At 49.7% G+C, this 12,063-nt stretch overlaps 1 protein-coding gene across 2 annotated transcripts in view; it reads right to left on the bottom strand.

Moving 5' to 3' along the window:
* The window catches only part of BCL11A (BCL11 transcription factor A), a 90,157-nt gene that overhangs the window by 12,985 nt on the left and 65,109 nt on the right, over nucleotides 1–12,063 (bottom strand). The window contains exon 3 of one of the 2 annotated variants that reach the window (XM_068940374.1): nucleotides 519–2,246. In XM_068940374.1, coding sequence (XP_068796475.1) covers nucleotides 519–2,246 — 1,728 coding nt within the window. Of the gene's footprint in view, nucleotides 2,247–12,063 lie in introns of both variants that reach the window. The other variant, XM_009673933.2, reaches the window with a different exon arrangement.

Genomic DNA, 12,063 nt, shown 5'->3' with positions numbered 1-12,063 from the left:
AACAACATACACAACATGTAAATTATTGCACAAGAGAAAGGCTCAAAGTTTGCGTAAAATGCAATAGTATTGCCCCGATACAGATCATGCATTCAAACGGTGAGAACAAAAAGAAAATAAACAGGTGTGCTGGTGACAAGCACTTTCTTAATATCCTTAGCTTCCATTATTTTAATCACAAGGGACTAGAAAATCTCTACCGGGAACCAGGGCGGGGAGGGGGGGCGTATTAATATACCTCTATTCAGTTTTTATATCGTTATTCAAGACTCGATCACTGTGCCATTTTTTCATGTGTTTCTCCAGGGTACTGTACACGCTAAAAGGCATCTTACAAATTTCACATTTGTAAACGTCCTTTCCCACCTGCCCATGGGTTTTCATGTGCCGGGTGAGTTTGCTACTCTGGGCGCAGGCGTAGTTGCAGAGCTCACACTTATAGGGCCTCTCGCCTGTGTGGCTCCTTCTGTGGACAGTGAGATTACTACAGTTCTTGAAGACTTTCCCACAGTACTCACAAGTGTCGCTGCGTCTGCCCTCTTTTGAGCTGGGCCTTCCAGGGCCCGGGCCACTAATATGTGGGGTGCTCCCTCCGCTTCCCGTGCCGCTGCGGCCCGAGATCCCTCCGTCCAGCTCCCCCGGCGGCGTGGAGAAGCGCAAGCTGCCGTTCTCCGACGAGTGCTCGGAGGAGGAGGCGAAAGGCGATTGTCTGGAGTCGCCGAAGCTGAGGAACGGGTCCTTCAGCTGCCGCGAGGCAGCGTACCCGGCCAGCCACTGGGAGTAAACGTTTTCGGTGTTGGGCATGGCCGCGGCGGGCAGGTCAAACTCCTTCTCGAGCTTAATGCGTTTCGAGAAAGGGCTCAGGGAGCTGGGGCTACCCAGCAGCAGCTTTTTGGACAGGCCTCCGGAGGCGGACTCCCCCGGGGAGCAGCCCCGGCCGTTCACCGCGCCATCGTCAATGCGATCGGACTCGCCGGCCACCGAGTCTTCGTCGCAAGTGTCTCTGTGTACCTCGGACTCGGAGAGGTGCCCTCGTTTATGCTTCTCCCCGAGGACCTGGTGGAAGGCCTCGCTGAAGTGCTGCATGGAGCTCAGGACCATACCTTGCATGACGTCCGGCATCGACCGGCTCTCCTCGCCGGGCCGGGAGTTGTTCTCGTGGTGACGGGCCGCCTCCAGGTTCATCCCGAAGCCGTAGTCCGGCCTCTCGTTCTCATTCAAGTCCTCCTCCTCTTCTTCCTCTTCCTCCTCCTCCTCCTCCTCCTCCTCCTCCTCTTCCTCGTCCCCGTTCTCCGGGATCATGTTGGGATCGTTCTCGCTCTTGAACTTGGCCACGACAGATTTGAGGGCGCTGCTGGCGCTGCCGACGAGGTCGCTGGTCCCGGGCTCCGGGGAGCTGGCCGTGGAGAGCCCGTCGTCTGACTTGACCGTCATGGGAGACGACTTGTGCATGTGGGTCTTCATGTGGCGCTTCAGCTTGCTGGCCTGCGTGCACGCGTGGTCGCAGAGGTTGCACTTGTAGGGCTTCTCTCCAGTGTGGCTTCGGCGGTGCACGACTAGGTTACTCTGAAACTTGAAGGTTTTCCCGCAGAACTCGCACGACTTGGACTTGATCGGCGGCTGGGAAGGAGGAGGCGCGGACTGGAGGGGAGGAAGGGGCGGCGTGGCCAGGAACGGGGGCTTGCTGCCCGGCTGGAAGGGCTGCAGCAGCCTTTGCATAGGGCTGGGCCGGCTCGGGGACAAGGGCGGGCTGGAGGTGTTGCCGGCCAGCTCCCGCAGGCGCCGGGAGAAATCCATAGCCGGCGGCTCCATCGCCATGGGGTTCAGTCGCAGCACCCTGTCAAAGGCACTAGGGTGATGGGTGGCCAGAGCCATTTCTTCCGCACCCAGGCGCTCTATGCGATGCGGATCCAAATGGTGCCTTGGGGGAGGGCTAAAGAGGGGAGGCGTGGGTGGGAAGCGCCCTTCGCCCAGGCCCGACGCCTCTCGCGAGACGGAGCCGGGTATTCTGAGCAGGTTAAAAGGGTTATTGTCTGCAATGTGAATCCCATGGAGAGGTGGCTGGGAAGGGCACTCTGCACCTAGTCCTGATGGGATACCAACCCGTGGCGTCAGGGGGCTGCCGTGCTCGCTTTCTAAGTAGATCCTTAGTCCGTGCGTGTTCTGTGCGTGTTGCAAGAGAAACCAGGCGCTGTTGAAAGGCTGTTTACAAGTTGTACACGTGTAGCTGCTGGGCTCATCTTTACCTGCAAAATAATACAACAGCAACATGAATGTTTAATCACCGAATTGCTTATCAACGATTGACAGCTTTTTTTCCCACCTAATCTTTCCTTTCCGTAACATCCAGTCTAAAGGGGAAAACGGAAATCCCAGCTAATGTGTAATTACGGGGGAGGGAGGGCGGCTGAGACGCTTAACCGTAGCCGAAGCGCGCCGGCTTCCTGCCTTCCTTTCTCCCCCTAGGTTCAAAACTCAACCTGAACAGGTAACCGCAGTAAAAAACACAATAAAAAAGACGATTAAGCCAATTAATCCTAGCCATGACTCAACAGTTTTTAGGCTGCAAGCGCCTGCTAACACACGCAAAGCGAAAGGAAAGCTAAACAGAGTCCTCCCGCGAAGCGGTCGAGAAAAACACCCACGTCGGTTCAGAGCAGCAACCCGAAGCGTAACGCCCGCCAGCAAGCCGGGACCCGGCCTCTGATGAGCGCCCTCGTCGCTCCGCCAGACTCCCAACGCGTACAAAGCGAGACAACCTCTCACGCCCCTAGCAGAGATTCAACTTCAAGCGTCAGGGAAAGGGGACAAAAAATAAATTAAAAAAATAAAAAAATAAAAAAGGACAGAGAGACAAGAGACAGACAGACAGACAGAGAGAAAGAAAGGGAAAGATGCAGTCCAGCTCGCCAAACATCTGGAGCGGGGCCAAGCGGCCTGGCCCAACGCCCTGCCCGAGTCACATTATTTCTCTCGCGCTGAAAAGGATCCGAGGATGGTAAACGCCACTTTGGCAAGTAGCGGGCTAACTCTATTTCATGATAATTTATTTTCAGAGATAACACGGGCATTATAAAAGAGCAACGGACTAATAAATAACTAAACAAAAAGCCGGCTAATAATGACAGAAGAAAGCAGTCCCTTCTAATATATTGCAAAACGAGGGAAATGAATAACTTTTGGAGGGCTGCGCACAAGCAAAGAGTAGCATGAAACATGGCAAAGGTGAATGCATTTTTATTGATTACTGTAATTTTGCAAAGAATTCACTTTAACCCGGTACACATTTTTTGCTAAATGTTGGTAAATTGGAATTAGAGCTACGACGAGCACAGAAATTTACTTCCAGTCTTGCCTAGCAGTTCTTGCAGAGTTGCTAGCTAGTGACTTAAAAAAAAAAAAAAAAGAAAAGCTCCTGACTGTGCCAGTCTTCCAAAACAAGCAAAGCTTACAGTGGTATCTGACTGCACAACGCGCTCCTGGTCTGATCCGTAATTTACTTTACGATGCATTTATAATCTCACCCCCTATAAACCACTCACAGGTAAATCTCGTTACAAGATTAAGTGGTAGCTGCCCAAATTAGGATTCAAATATTTGCCTAACGTGAAGGAAAGAGGGGGGAAAAAAACAGAAAGAAAAAAAAAACAAGGCAGATTTGGAAAGAAAACATCATTTTGTCTGCAACCGCCTTGTTTTCCATCTCACTTGAAAGAAGAAAAAGAAAAGCTTCGTATGGGTATTTTCACCATACAATGAGCTGAATAATGATTTGGGAATATGACAGACAGGCAGCCCATAGCGCCGGCTATAGCGACCCACCGCAGCTTTCCTCTGTGCCTCCAGGTCCCTCCTATTTCTACACATTCGGGCTGACAATCTGAATTGGGTGAGTAAAAAGAGATTCAACCACCTATAGCCGGCATTTAACACTTTAGTCACTTTGAAAGCTCTTGGAATAATATTTAACCTTTCATTCTTCAACTGAAGCCAGCATCTGAATCAAATCCATTGCTGTGTTTAGTATGTGAGATAAATACTCCAATCTGTTGAAAACAGAGCAAAATTCAACTGGACTTTCTCATTCCTATGCTCGTTTGTGTGCTCGAAAAATCTTAAATGCGAAAATTTCATCTTCCTTTGCTGTAATGAAGTGGAAGTTTTTAACAACATGCTACAGGCTACGTGATCAGGCTGCAGTATGCTAACAATGTAATGCTACCTTGCTGCTCTATTTTATATATTAGGTCAGAGAAAATAGCATTTTATCTTATAATGAGGCTACAACTTCCAGTGTTCACTATCACATTTTAGTATTCCCATCAACCAGATATTCGAGATCGTAAGGGCAGCTAGTGTAATCATAATGTCAATGAGAAGGGCTGTTACGACTGAGACTAAAGATTACATGGAAAAAGCTGCTTTGAAACTGGTAATTATTACCAGTCCACTAATAGCAAATGATGCATTACCGTTTCACCATATAATCGGTATTTCACTCAGCTCCTGCCAGTACAGCCTTATTACATTACAGTGCTCACAAATTCTAAATTCCTAAACTACAGTCATCAATAAATGTGTTACTTGCCATAATTTGCAAAATTACTTTGTTCATAACATCTTCGACTGTTATAAAGACTTGAATTGATTTCCTGCATGGCAAAATTAGGGCTACATTGATTTAGTGGAGTGTAAAATGTAATATTATTCTTCATTTGCTTTTCTGAAAAACAAGTTTTCAATTCACCATCCGCGTTTGGTAATCAAGACAATAATTTAAATTTAGAATAATGTTTATGTACATAACTTCCCTAATCCCCAGCAGCCTAACATTTTCCAAGGAGCAATGTAAAAGCAGGACATAAAATGAAGCAGTGAAACAGTTAAAATCCACCAGTGATTTGCCTCTACCTCCTGCTTTGAAGAGACACAATTTCTAATTTGTCTATTAGTGCTTGATTAATTACGAAAGCTATTGACTGGCCGTATTACCACCTAGAGATACGTTCCAGTCTAATGCAGGCTTGCCAAACTGGAAGAATTATGGCAATAATCCACACGTTCCCAGCAAGAAGTGAGACGAGGCTCGAAAGCGCCCCAGGAAGCCCGGGGTTTCGGCGTGGTGTGCCTTCCTCGTAGCCGCCCCCAGCAGCACCCCCGGGCGCCCTTCTGCTCCCACCGAAACGGGTGGGAAAAGTCGCCTCCCGGCTCGGCTGCGCTGGGGCTGGGGCTGGGGCTGGGGCTGGGGCTGGGGCTGGCCTTGGCCCCGGCGGCGCTCCGCGCGCCGCTGCGGTCCCTGCCGCCTGCCTCTGCCCGGCCTCGAGGAGCGGAAAAGCATCAAGCGGACAAGCCCGGCCAAACCTTAATTCGGGGTTGCGCTCTCCTGGCTAACCACAGCTATGAGCCGGAGCTCTGCAACCTCTGGGCTGACCATCTTCCCCACGTCCAAACGGGGGAGGGAGAAAACAACTAAATAAAAGCAACAACCCAGAAGAAAACCCAAACCAGGCCGGCCGCCCGCGGCAGCTCCCGAGGGGCGACCGCGCTCAGCGGCCGCAGGACGGGACGGGACGGGACGGGACGAGCCTCGGGCCTGGGCTCCCCAGCGGACGTCTCCCTGCTCCGTTCCCAGCACCCTGCTCAGTGCTCCCCGGCGGCGGGTGCCCGCGGGAGCGCTCTGCCGGGGCGCGCACCCGCCATCGAAACACCCCCACCTCCGTTCCTGCACCCGAGCAGCTTCAGAAAGACACGTTATCCTTTAATTGTTTTTTTTTTTCATCTACCAAGCAGAGCGTCTCTTCCCTCAGCGGGGAGCGAAGCCGAAATGGGCCCCGTATCCCAGCCAGCCGAAGCCCTCCCCGCAAACCGAAGGCTGCCCAGCAAACCCGACAGCTCCGGGTGCTGCTGGACGCCTGCCTCGCCATCGCTGCCGCGCGCTGCCGGGGCCCTGGCAGACCTCGCTGCGCCCTGGCAGCCGGCCTGGCCCCCGATTATTGGACCCGACGACTGCGGATCCGCTGACACCTTCTAGCTACGGGCCAGCCTCTGCAGACACGCAGATTTGCCAGTCAAGGGCCACCACAACCTCCCGGCAGCTCCCCGGGCCAGCTGCACGACCCGCGGCGCCGAGCAGCAGAGGCGGCAGGCTGCTCGGGACAAGCGCAAGCAAGCGCTCGTCTGCTGGCCGAGGAGAAGGAGCCGGAGGGGATCCCGCCGAGCTGGGCACTGCAGTGCCAGCCCCATTTGCTCCCCGTCTAGGATCAGCGCTCCCCAGGCCACCTCGGAGAGGGCATCGCTCTGGGTGCAGGTGAGGAAGGGGACGTCCCACCAGCCCTCCTCCATCTCCCGCCCAAAGTCCCCCTCGGCTTTTTCCACTATGGCAACGCAATACGCCAGCTTACCCAAAGCGGCACCGCAACGGCGTCGGGGCTTTGGGCTGATTTCTGAAAGAGACCTGCAGGAGTCTCGCAGTCTAGATGAGCGATGATGGATCACCACCAAGCCAGCCTTCCTCGGCCACCGGAAGCAGGGCTTGAGCCCAAGCCCCGCTTACTTTGCGTTCAAGGAATTAAAGTCAGAAGGGACCACCAGATCACGTACTCGGACCTCTTTTCTATTAAACTGCACTCAGCTATCCGGCACAGCAACCAAAACATTTTCTTTGGGTGAAGTATAATTCCCACCAGCCCCGCAAATTGTCTTTAGGTAAAGCATGCAAACCCAGTGAAAACCATTCAAACCAGATCAGAAGAGATGAAGAGATAAAGAACCCCTCCACAGGGGGACTTCTTCCCTCCACAGTTAGTTCCCGCAGTTAATCATCCTCAGTTACACGCATCCTGTTCCAATCTGAATTTCCCTGGCTTGAGTTTCCATCCATTGGCTCTTTTTCTGTTTTTCACTGATACGTTGAAAAGCCCTTTGGCAAGCAACAAGTCCCATCGCATCCCCCAAGGACACATGCACAGTCAGAAATCAAGGCACATTTCAAAATTTGTTCATTTTTCTAAATGAAAGCGCTTGAGCCCCTTTCAGTCTCTCCCTGTTCTCCAACGCTTGAATCATTTTTATGGCTCTTTTCTGGACCTGCTTGAAAGTGCAGTCTTCTGAAAACAGGCGAGTTTGTTTAAATATGTGATATTCCAACGCTGAGCAGCATCCTGAAATCACAGCCCCGTCCGCGTTCATTACTCCCTTGTTTGTATACTCCATTTAGCCTCAGCAGCATCCTGGGAGCTCAGGCTGAGCTGCTCTTCTGCTAACCTAGACCTTGGCCAGGGCTGCCGCTTGCTGGGCTGCGGCGCCCCGGCTCGGCAGGGACGGACCGCGTTCCTCGCTTCTAGCCAGGCAGCACAACAGCCCGTGGCAAAACGCATCCTTTACAAACCCACTTTGACAGCCCTTTCAGATCGTTCCACAAAACTGTCTTTGCTGTTATTTACCGGCCCGCCTGTCTTGCTTTAGCCACAGCTCTAAGCAGCAGCAAGTACACACTCATTTCCCAGGCACCGGTGAAACGCTAACCGCCACGGAGGTCCTGGCTGACCGCTCCCGCTCACTCATGTTTCTCCAGTTAAGACCTTTCCTGAAACCTGCCGGCCAGGTCTCAACGCACGCAACGCCTGGGCGCTATCGATATCGTATAGCGCTCGTTTGTTTTATACCGAATGTCATGCAGCACCAAGCTGAACGCCTCACAAAGTCTATTCCATCCACATTTATCAAGCAAACTTGTCATCCTGAAGAATGAAATCAGGTTTATTTGACACGATCTATACTCCATAAATCTAAGCTGACTGGCATGAATTATATTTCTATCCTTTAATTCTTTATCAATGGAATCTTATATCAGCTCTTCAATTATTTTGCCCGGAAGAGATAAGCAAAGTGTTGCCAACTACCCCACCGCTACCCCAGCCATCTACTGACATAACACTACCGTGCTTTCAGTCTTTTCCCAGTGCGCCAGCTTTATTAAAAACAAGCGTGACAATGCCAACTCTTTAGGGATTCTCGGGTGCAAGTTGTCGGGGCCTTTTAATTTAAACATATTTATCTCCATTGGACCTCGTATAAAATCCTCCTTGGCTACTAATGAGCTACAAAAAAAGTCATCACCCGCATATGATACAGAGACATGATACTGTTTTTTTCCAGATCTATAACAGAAATATTTATTAAACATTTCTACCTTACTGTTTCTTTCACCTAAAACAGGCTTAACCGCTCCTGGGATTTTTTTTCCCAGGACACTTTCTCACTCTCCTCATCCGTGCCAGGCACAGCTTCTCCTCCGCATCTTTAGCTTCCCTTATCAGTTCTCTGCTCACCATGATTTCTCTTTGAGATTGATTGCTATCTATTTTCCATTTTTAAAATTGTCGTATATTGATTTCTTTAATATCTAATTGCTCTTCTCCTCTCACCATTGAATCAGGTGAAGTGGGGTATGGATTTTGGCCAAAGTTACCCTCTCCTTCCTGGACAGCTAGTAAACTCTTTATAAATAGCTTCCAATTATCATTCACATTTTTTTGTGTACGTTTTTCCTCCCAGTCAATTTCGCCGATAATTTTCTTCATGTTTGGGAAATCACCCCTCCTGAGGCCCTCACGAGCCAACGAACGTCAAAGGCGATGTGCGACTGCTCTGACTCCAGCAGGGAGCCAAGCAGGTCCCAGCAGCCATGGGCAACAGCGGGGTAAAGGCAGCCCTCTCCCCACCTCTCCTCCTTACAGCTCTGCCAGAACTGAGGATCTGGCTCACGAGGTCTCATGGACTTGCAGAGAAGCCACCAAGCCACGGGAGGTGATGCCTTGACACTGGGCAGGAGCTCTGCACCAAAAATTCCTTTTCTGTTCTACCAGAGGAGAACTACCGTTCCACGAGGAACACCGCATACCAAATACACATTTAGGGCCAATATTAACCCTGAAGAAATATAAATGGTTTCACCCAGCAAATTCAGTTTAATTTTTCAGTGAAATAGGAACTACCTTACCTGAAAGCAACTACAGATTTACTCTTTTTTTTTGCGTCCCAGCCAGCAAATGACTGGTTACATATCTGAGGACACAGCACTGCACTTCATTAGAACACTGTTTCGTGTTTCTAAAGTATTAGTTCCAGCCTAAAAAAGGTAGAAGAACAGTTCTCACCCTCCATCCCCCTAAAAGAAGTGATTTAATCAGTAACGTGAGTGATGGATTTAGCTTCTGATCTGAAAAATGTTAACAAATGAGAGGAACAGATATTGGCATTTGAGTGCCTTTAAGGGCAGTTGGCACAACTATTCAATACAAAATGACGAGATGTCTACTTTCAGCAGGAAGGGGCTTTTCTAAAAAAGGACAGCTCTTCTTCACTGTGCTCACAGACACACAGAGCAGCCTCGCGTGCTTCGCACGGATGCCTGAGTCCAAGAAAGCCGACATCTAGAAGCGCAATATAGTTGACCCTGGACAAGACCCACAGCCATGTCTGCAGCTACCAGTAGCAAAGCCAGACACGGAGCTGGGGAAAAGACCAGCTGGGAGGAGAAGCTGTCAGCTCGGTGCCACTGCTGCGAGAAAAAAAATTGCTGGAGCCAGGCATACAGGTTCAGCCACTGCCAAGTGAGTAATGGAATAATACGCATCCGTGTGCCAACGCGCCTTGGAAGAGCTGTCTTCGTTTCTTGAAAGTAAAGGCTAGATCCAGAAAAGCTACTCTCTGGACGCCGAAACGCTTTACAGAGCAGTTAACGATTAAATGGCAAATGCAGGATCCTATCAGGGTGACTCTGGAGCCCGCATCCGAAAGAGGCGTATGCCCCAGTGCAGGAATTTATTTACAAAGACCTCAGGTTAAGGAGCTAGATGTTAACACAACGTGCCACAGGGCATCGGAGTGGCCGGACATAGTGCACTCTCATATACACAGTATTGGAGAAAGCCAAATTTTTCCAATGTTTTTGCAAACAAAAACACAATGGAAAACCGCTGGAGAGTAAGCAGTGACTGTGTACACGGCAGTGGCATTTGCACGGGATTTCATTCACAGCTGCACGCGCTCCCTTGGAGAACATCCCTTGCCAGAAAAGTCCATTAAAAATCTCCAACCAGGCCAGGCTTTTTGGCCCTCCCTGCTGCCGACCTCGGAGGTGTTGCTTCCCGCGGCACCTTCGCCGCTGGAGAGCACGTGAGGACCTGGGATCTGTACCACAAATCTGCCCTGAAAAACCTGGCGCACGCTAAGCCAAGCCAAGGTTTCTCCAGGCAAGGCCCCTGTCTTTACCACGTGGCCCGGAGCTGCACCTACAGAGCACGTCCGTGGCCTTTCCTACCGAACCGGGACTTGAACACCTGCAGCCTGGAGCAAACAGGTCTCCCTATCTCTTCTGCTCGCCACAAAAAAATGACTGGAGGAACAGCCTGAGCCAAACCCAGGAATTTCTTTATTCAGCTTTAATGTCAAATGATTGCTTGTTTTTTGGACTGATAAATTTTGAGTTGTTATGGTATTTAAAGGGGGGAAGAAAAAAATGGAGTTAATTGTTACCACTTGTCCTTGATTCATTTCTTAGCCATCTGGCTTGTCAAATATCTTTTTTTCTTCTGGAAATCCATACCGTTGCTATCCCTTCAACCGAAAATTACAAACCGAAACTGCCGGGATGCAGGAAGCTGATGAGGGATGGGAGATAAGTGGGTCCACTCCACGGCTGCCGCAGCCCACTTCTGCCTTTGCAAGAAATAGCCGCTTCTTTATGACTCACCTTTTCCTGATAGTTAGCAGCATCAGTTTAAACAGGGCAAACTGTAACTGCCCAAACATATTTTTCCTTATTGCACTAATTCTTCCTCTCGATTCTCCAGATTGCAAAAGGCACGTTATTAACCCAGTACATTATTAACAGCTTATAAGTAGCTGTTAGCACTGCTATTATCAGCGTTACTATTGTTGTCATAATAGTAACAATAACAATAAATAATGGTAGCTGCTTTTATGGACTACAGGGTACTTTCTCTCTAATCCTTTCTGTTTATCACTTGTTATTAACAAACACTAAAAACGGACAACGTCCCTGAAACTCTCTAGAAAGTGATTCAGCACCAGGTATGAATTGAGAAGCGTGGTTACCGACTGGTTTTCCAGAAATAAAATTCTACAAATAAAGCCCAAGTTGTTTATGAACAGAACTGATGTCACGTCCTAGGCCTGGTTGGACTGTGTACCTAGAAGATGTTTTGCTTTGTGGGATTCTCAGTCTCGTTTCCTATTTTTACTAGCCTTTCTGTCATGTTTTATCTATGACCTATCGATACATATTGCAATAGCAATTGAAAAAAAAAATCCTGAAAACTATTTTTTCTTGCTGAAAGGAAAGTTTTGGGCAAATCTGAACTTTCTGAACTCATTTTAATAAAAATGGCAAAATATTTTCTATACATAGTCTCCAGAATGCCATTTTTTTTCATTAAAAGCTCTTTTTAAAAGACTTTTGAAAGACTTTTCTTTTTGAAAAGGCATCGTGCCACAACGCTAACCCCATTCCCCAAACTAGGAAAAAAAGAAGAGAGAATACAAGCAACAACTACACTAAAAATAAAGCTGCAATTGTCGTAACCTTGCCTTTTGAATGTTTAGAAACTGAATTAGTAACTCCCAGAATTAACTTTCTTCCCAAAAGACGCACTGGAAGCAGGCGGCGGCCCCAGCCGCTTCCCGCCGACGGCACCGCCGCGCGCACCGAGCCAGGTGGCCGCTCTTCTGCGCTCTTCGGGTTTCTCCGCTCTACCCGCCTCTGTGGTTTTCTCCGGATCTTTGCCCTGCCAGGGAAAGCAGACACCCACCTATTTAAGGCACGGGCCCCCGCGGCAAGCGGCCCGCTCCTCCCCCGGCTGAGCAGCCCTGTCCCCAAGGGGCCTCGCACAACGGCAACTTGACAGTGCCTCTCTATCTAAAGGCAGGCAGCAGCGGCATTACCGGCAAGGTCAGAGGAAAAAGGATCCCATCACCCACAGCACGTTCAAAGTTTAAAGGCCTGACAGAACGAAACAAAAGTTCCTCGGGCCCTAACCG

The sequence above is a fragment of the Struthio camelus genome, chromosome 3 (genome assembly GCF_040807025.1).
Source record: "Struthio camelus isolate bStrCam1 chromosome 3, bStrCam1.hap1, whole genome shotgun sequence".
In the NCBI taxonomy this organism is placed as follows: Eukaryota; Metazoa; Chordata; class Aves; order Struthioniformes; family Struthionidae; genus Struthio; species Struthio camelus.
Note: the sequence above shows the minus strand (reverse complement) of the source record. Positions and strands in the feature narration are given on the sequence as shown.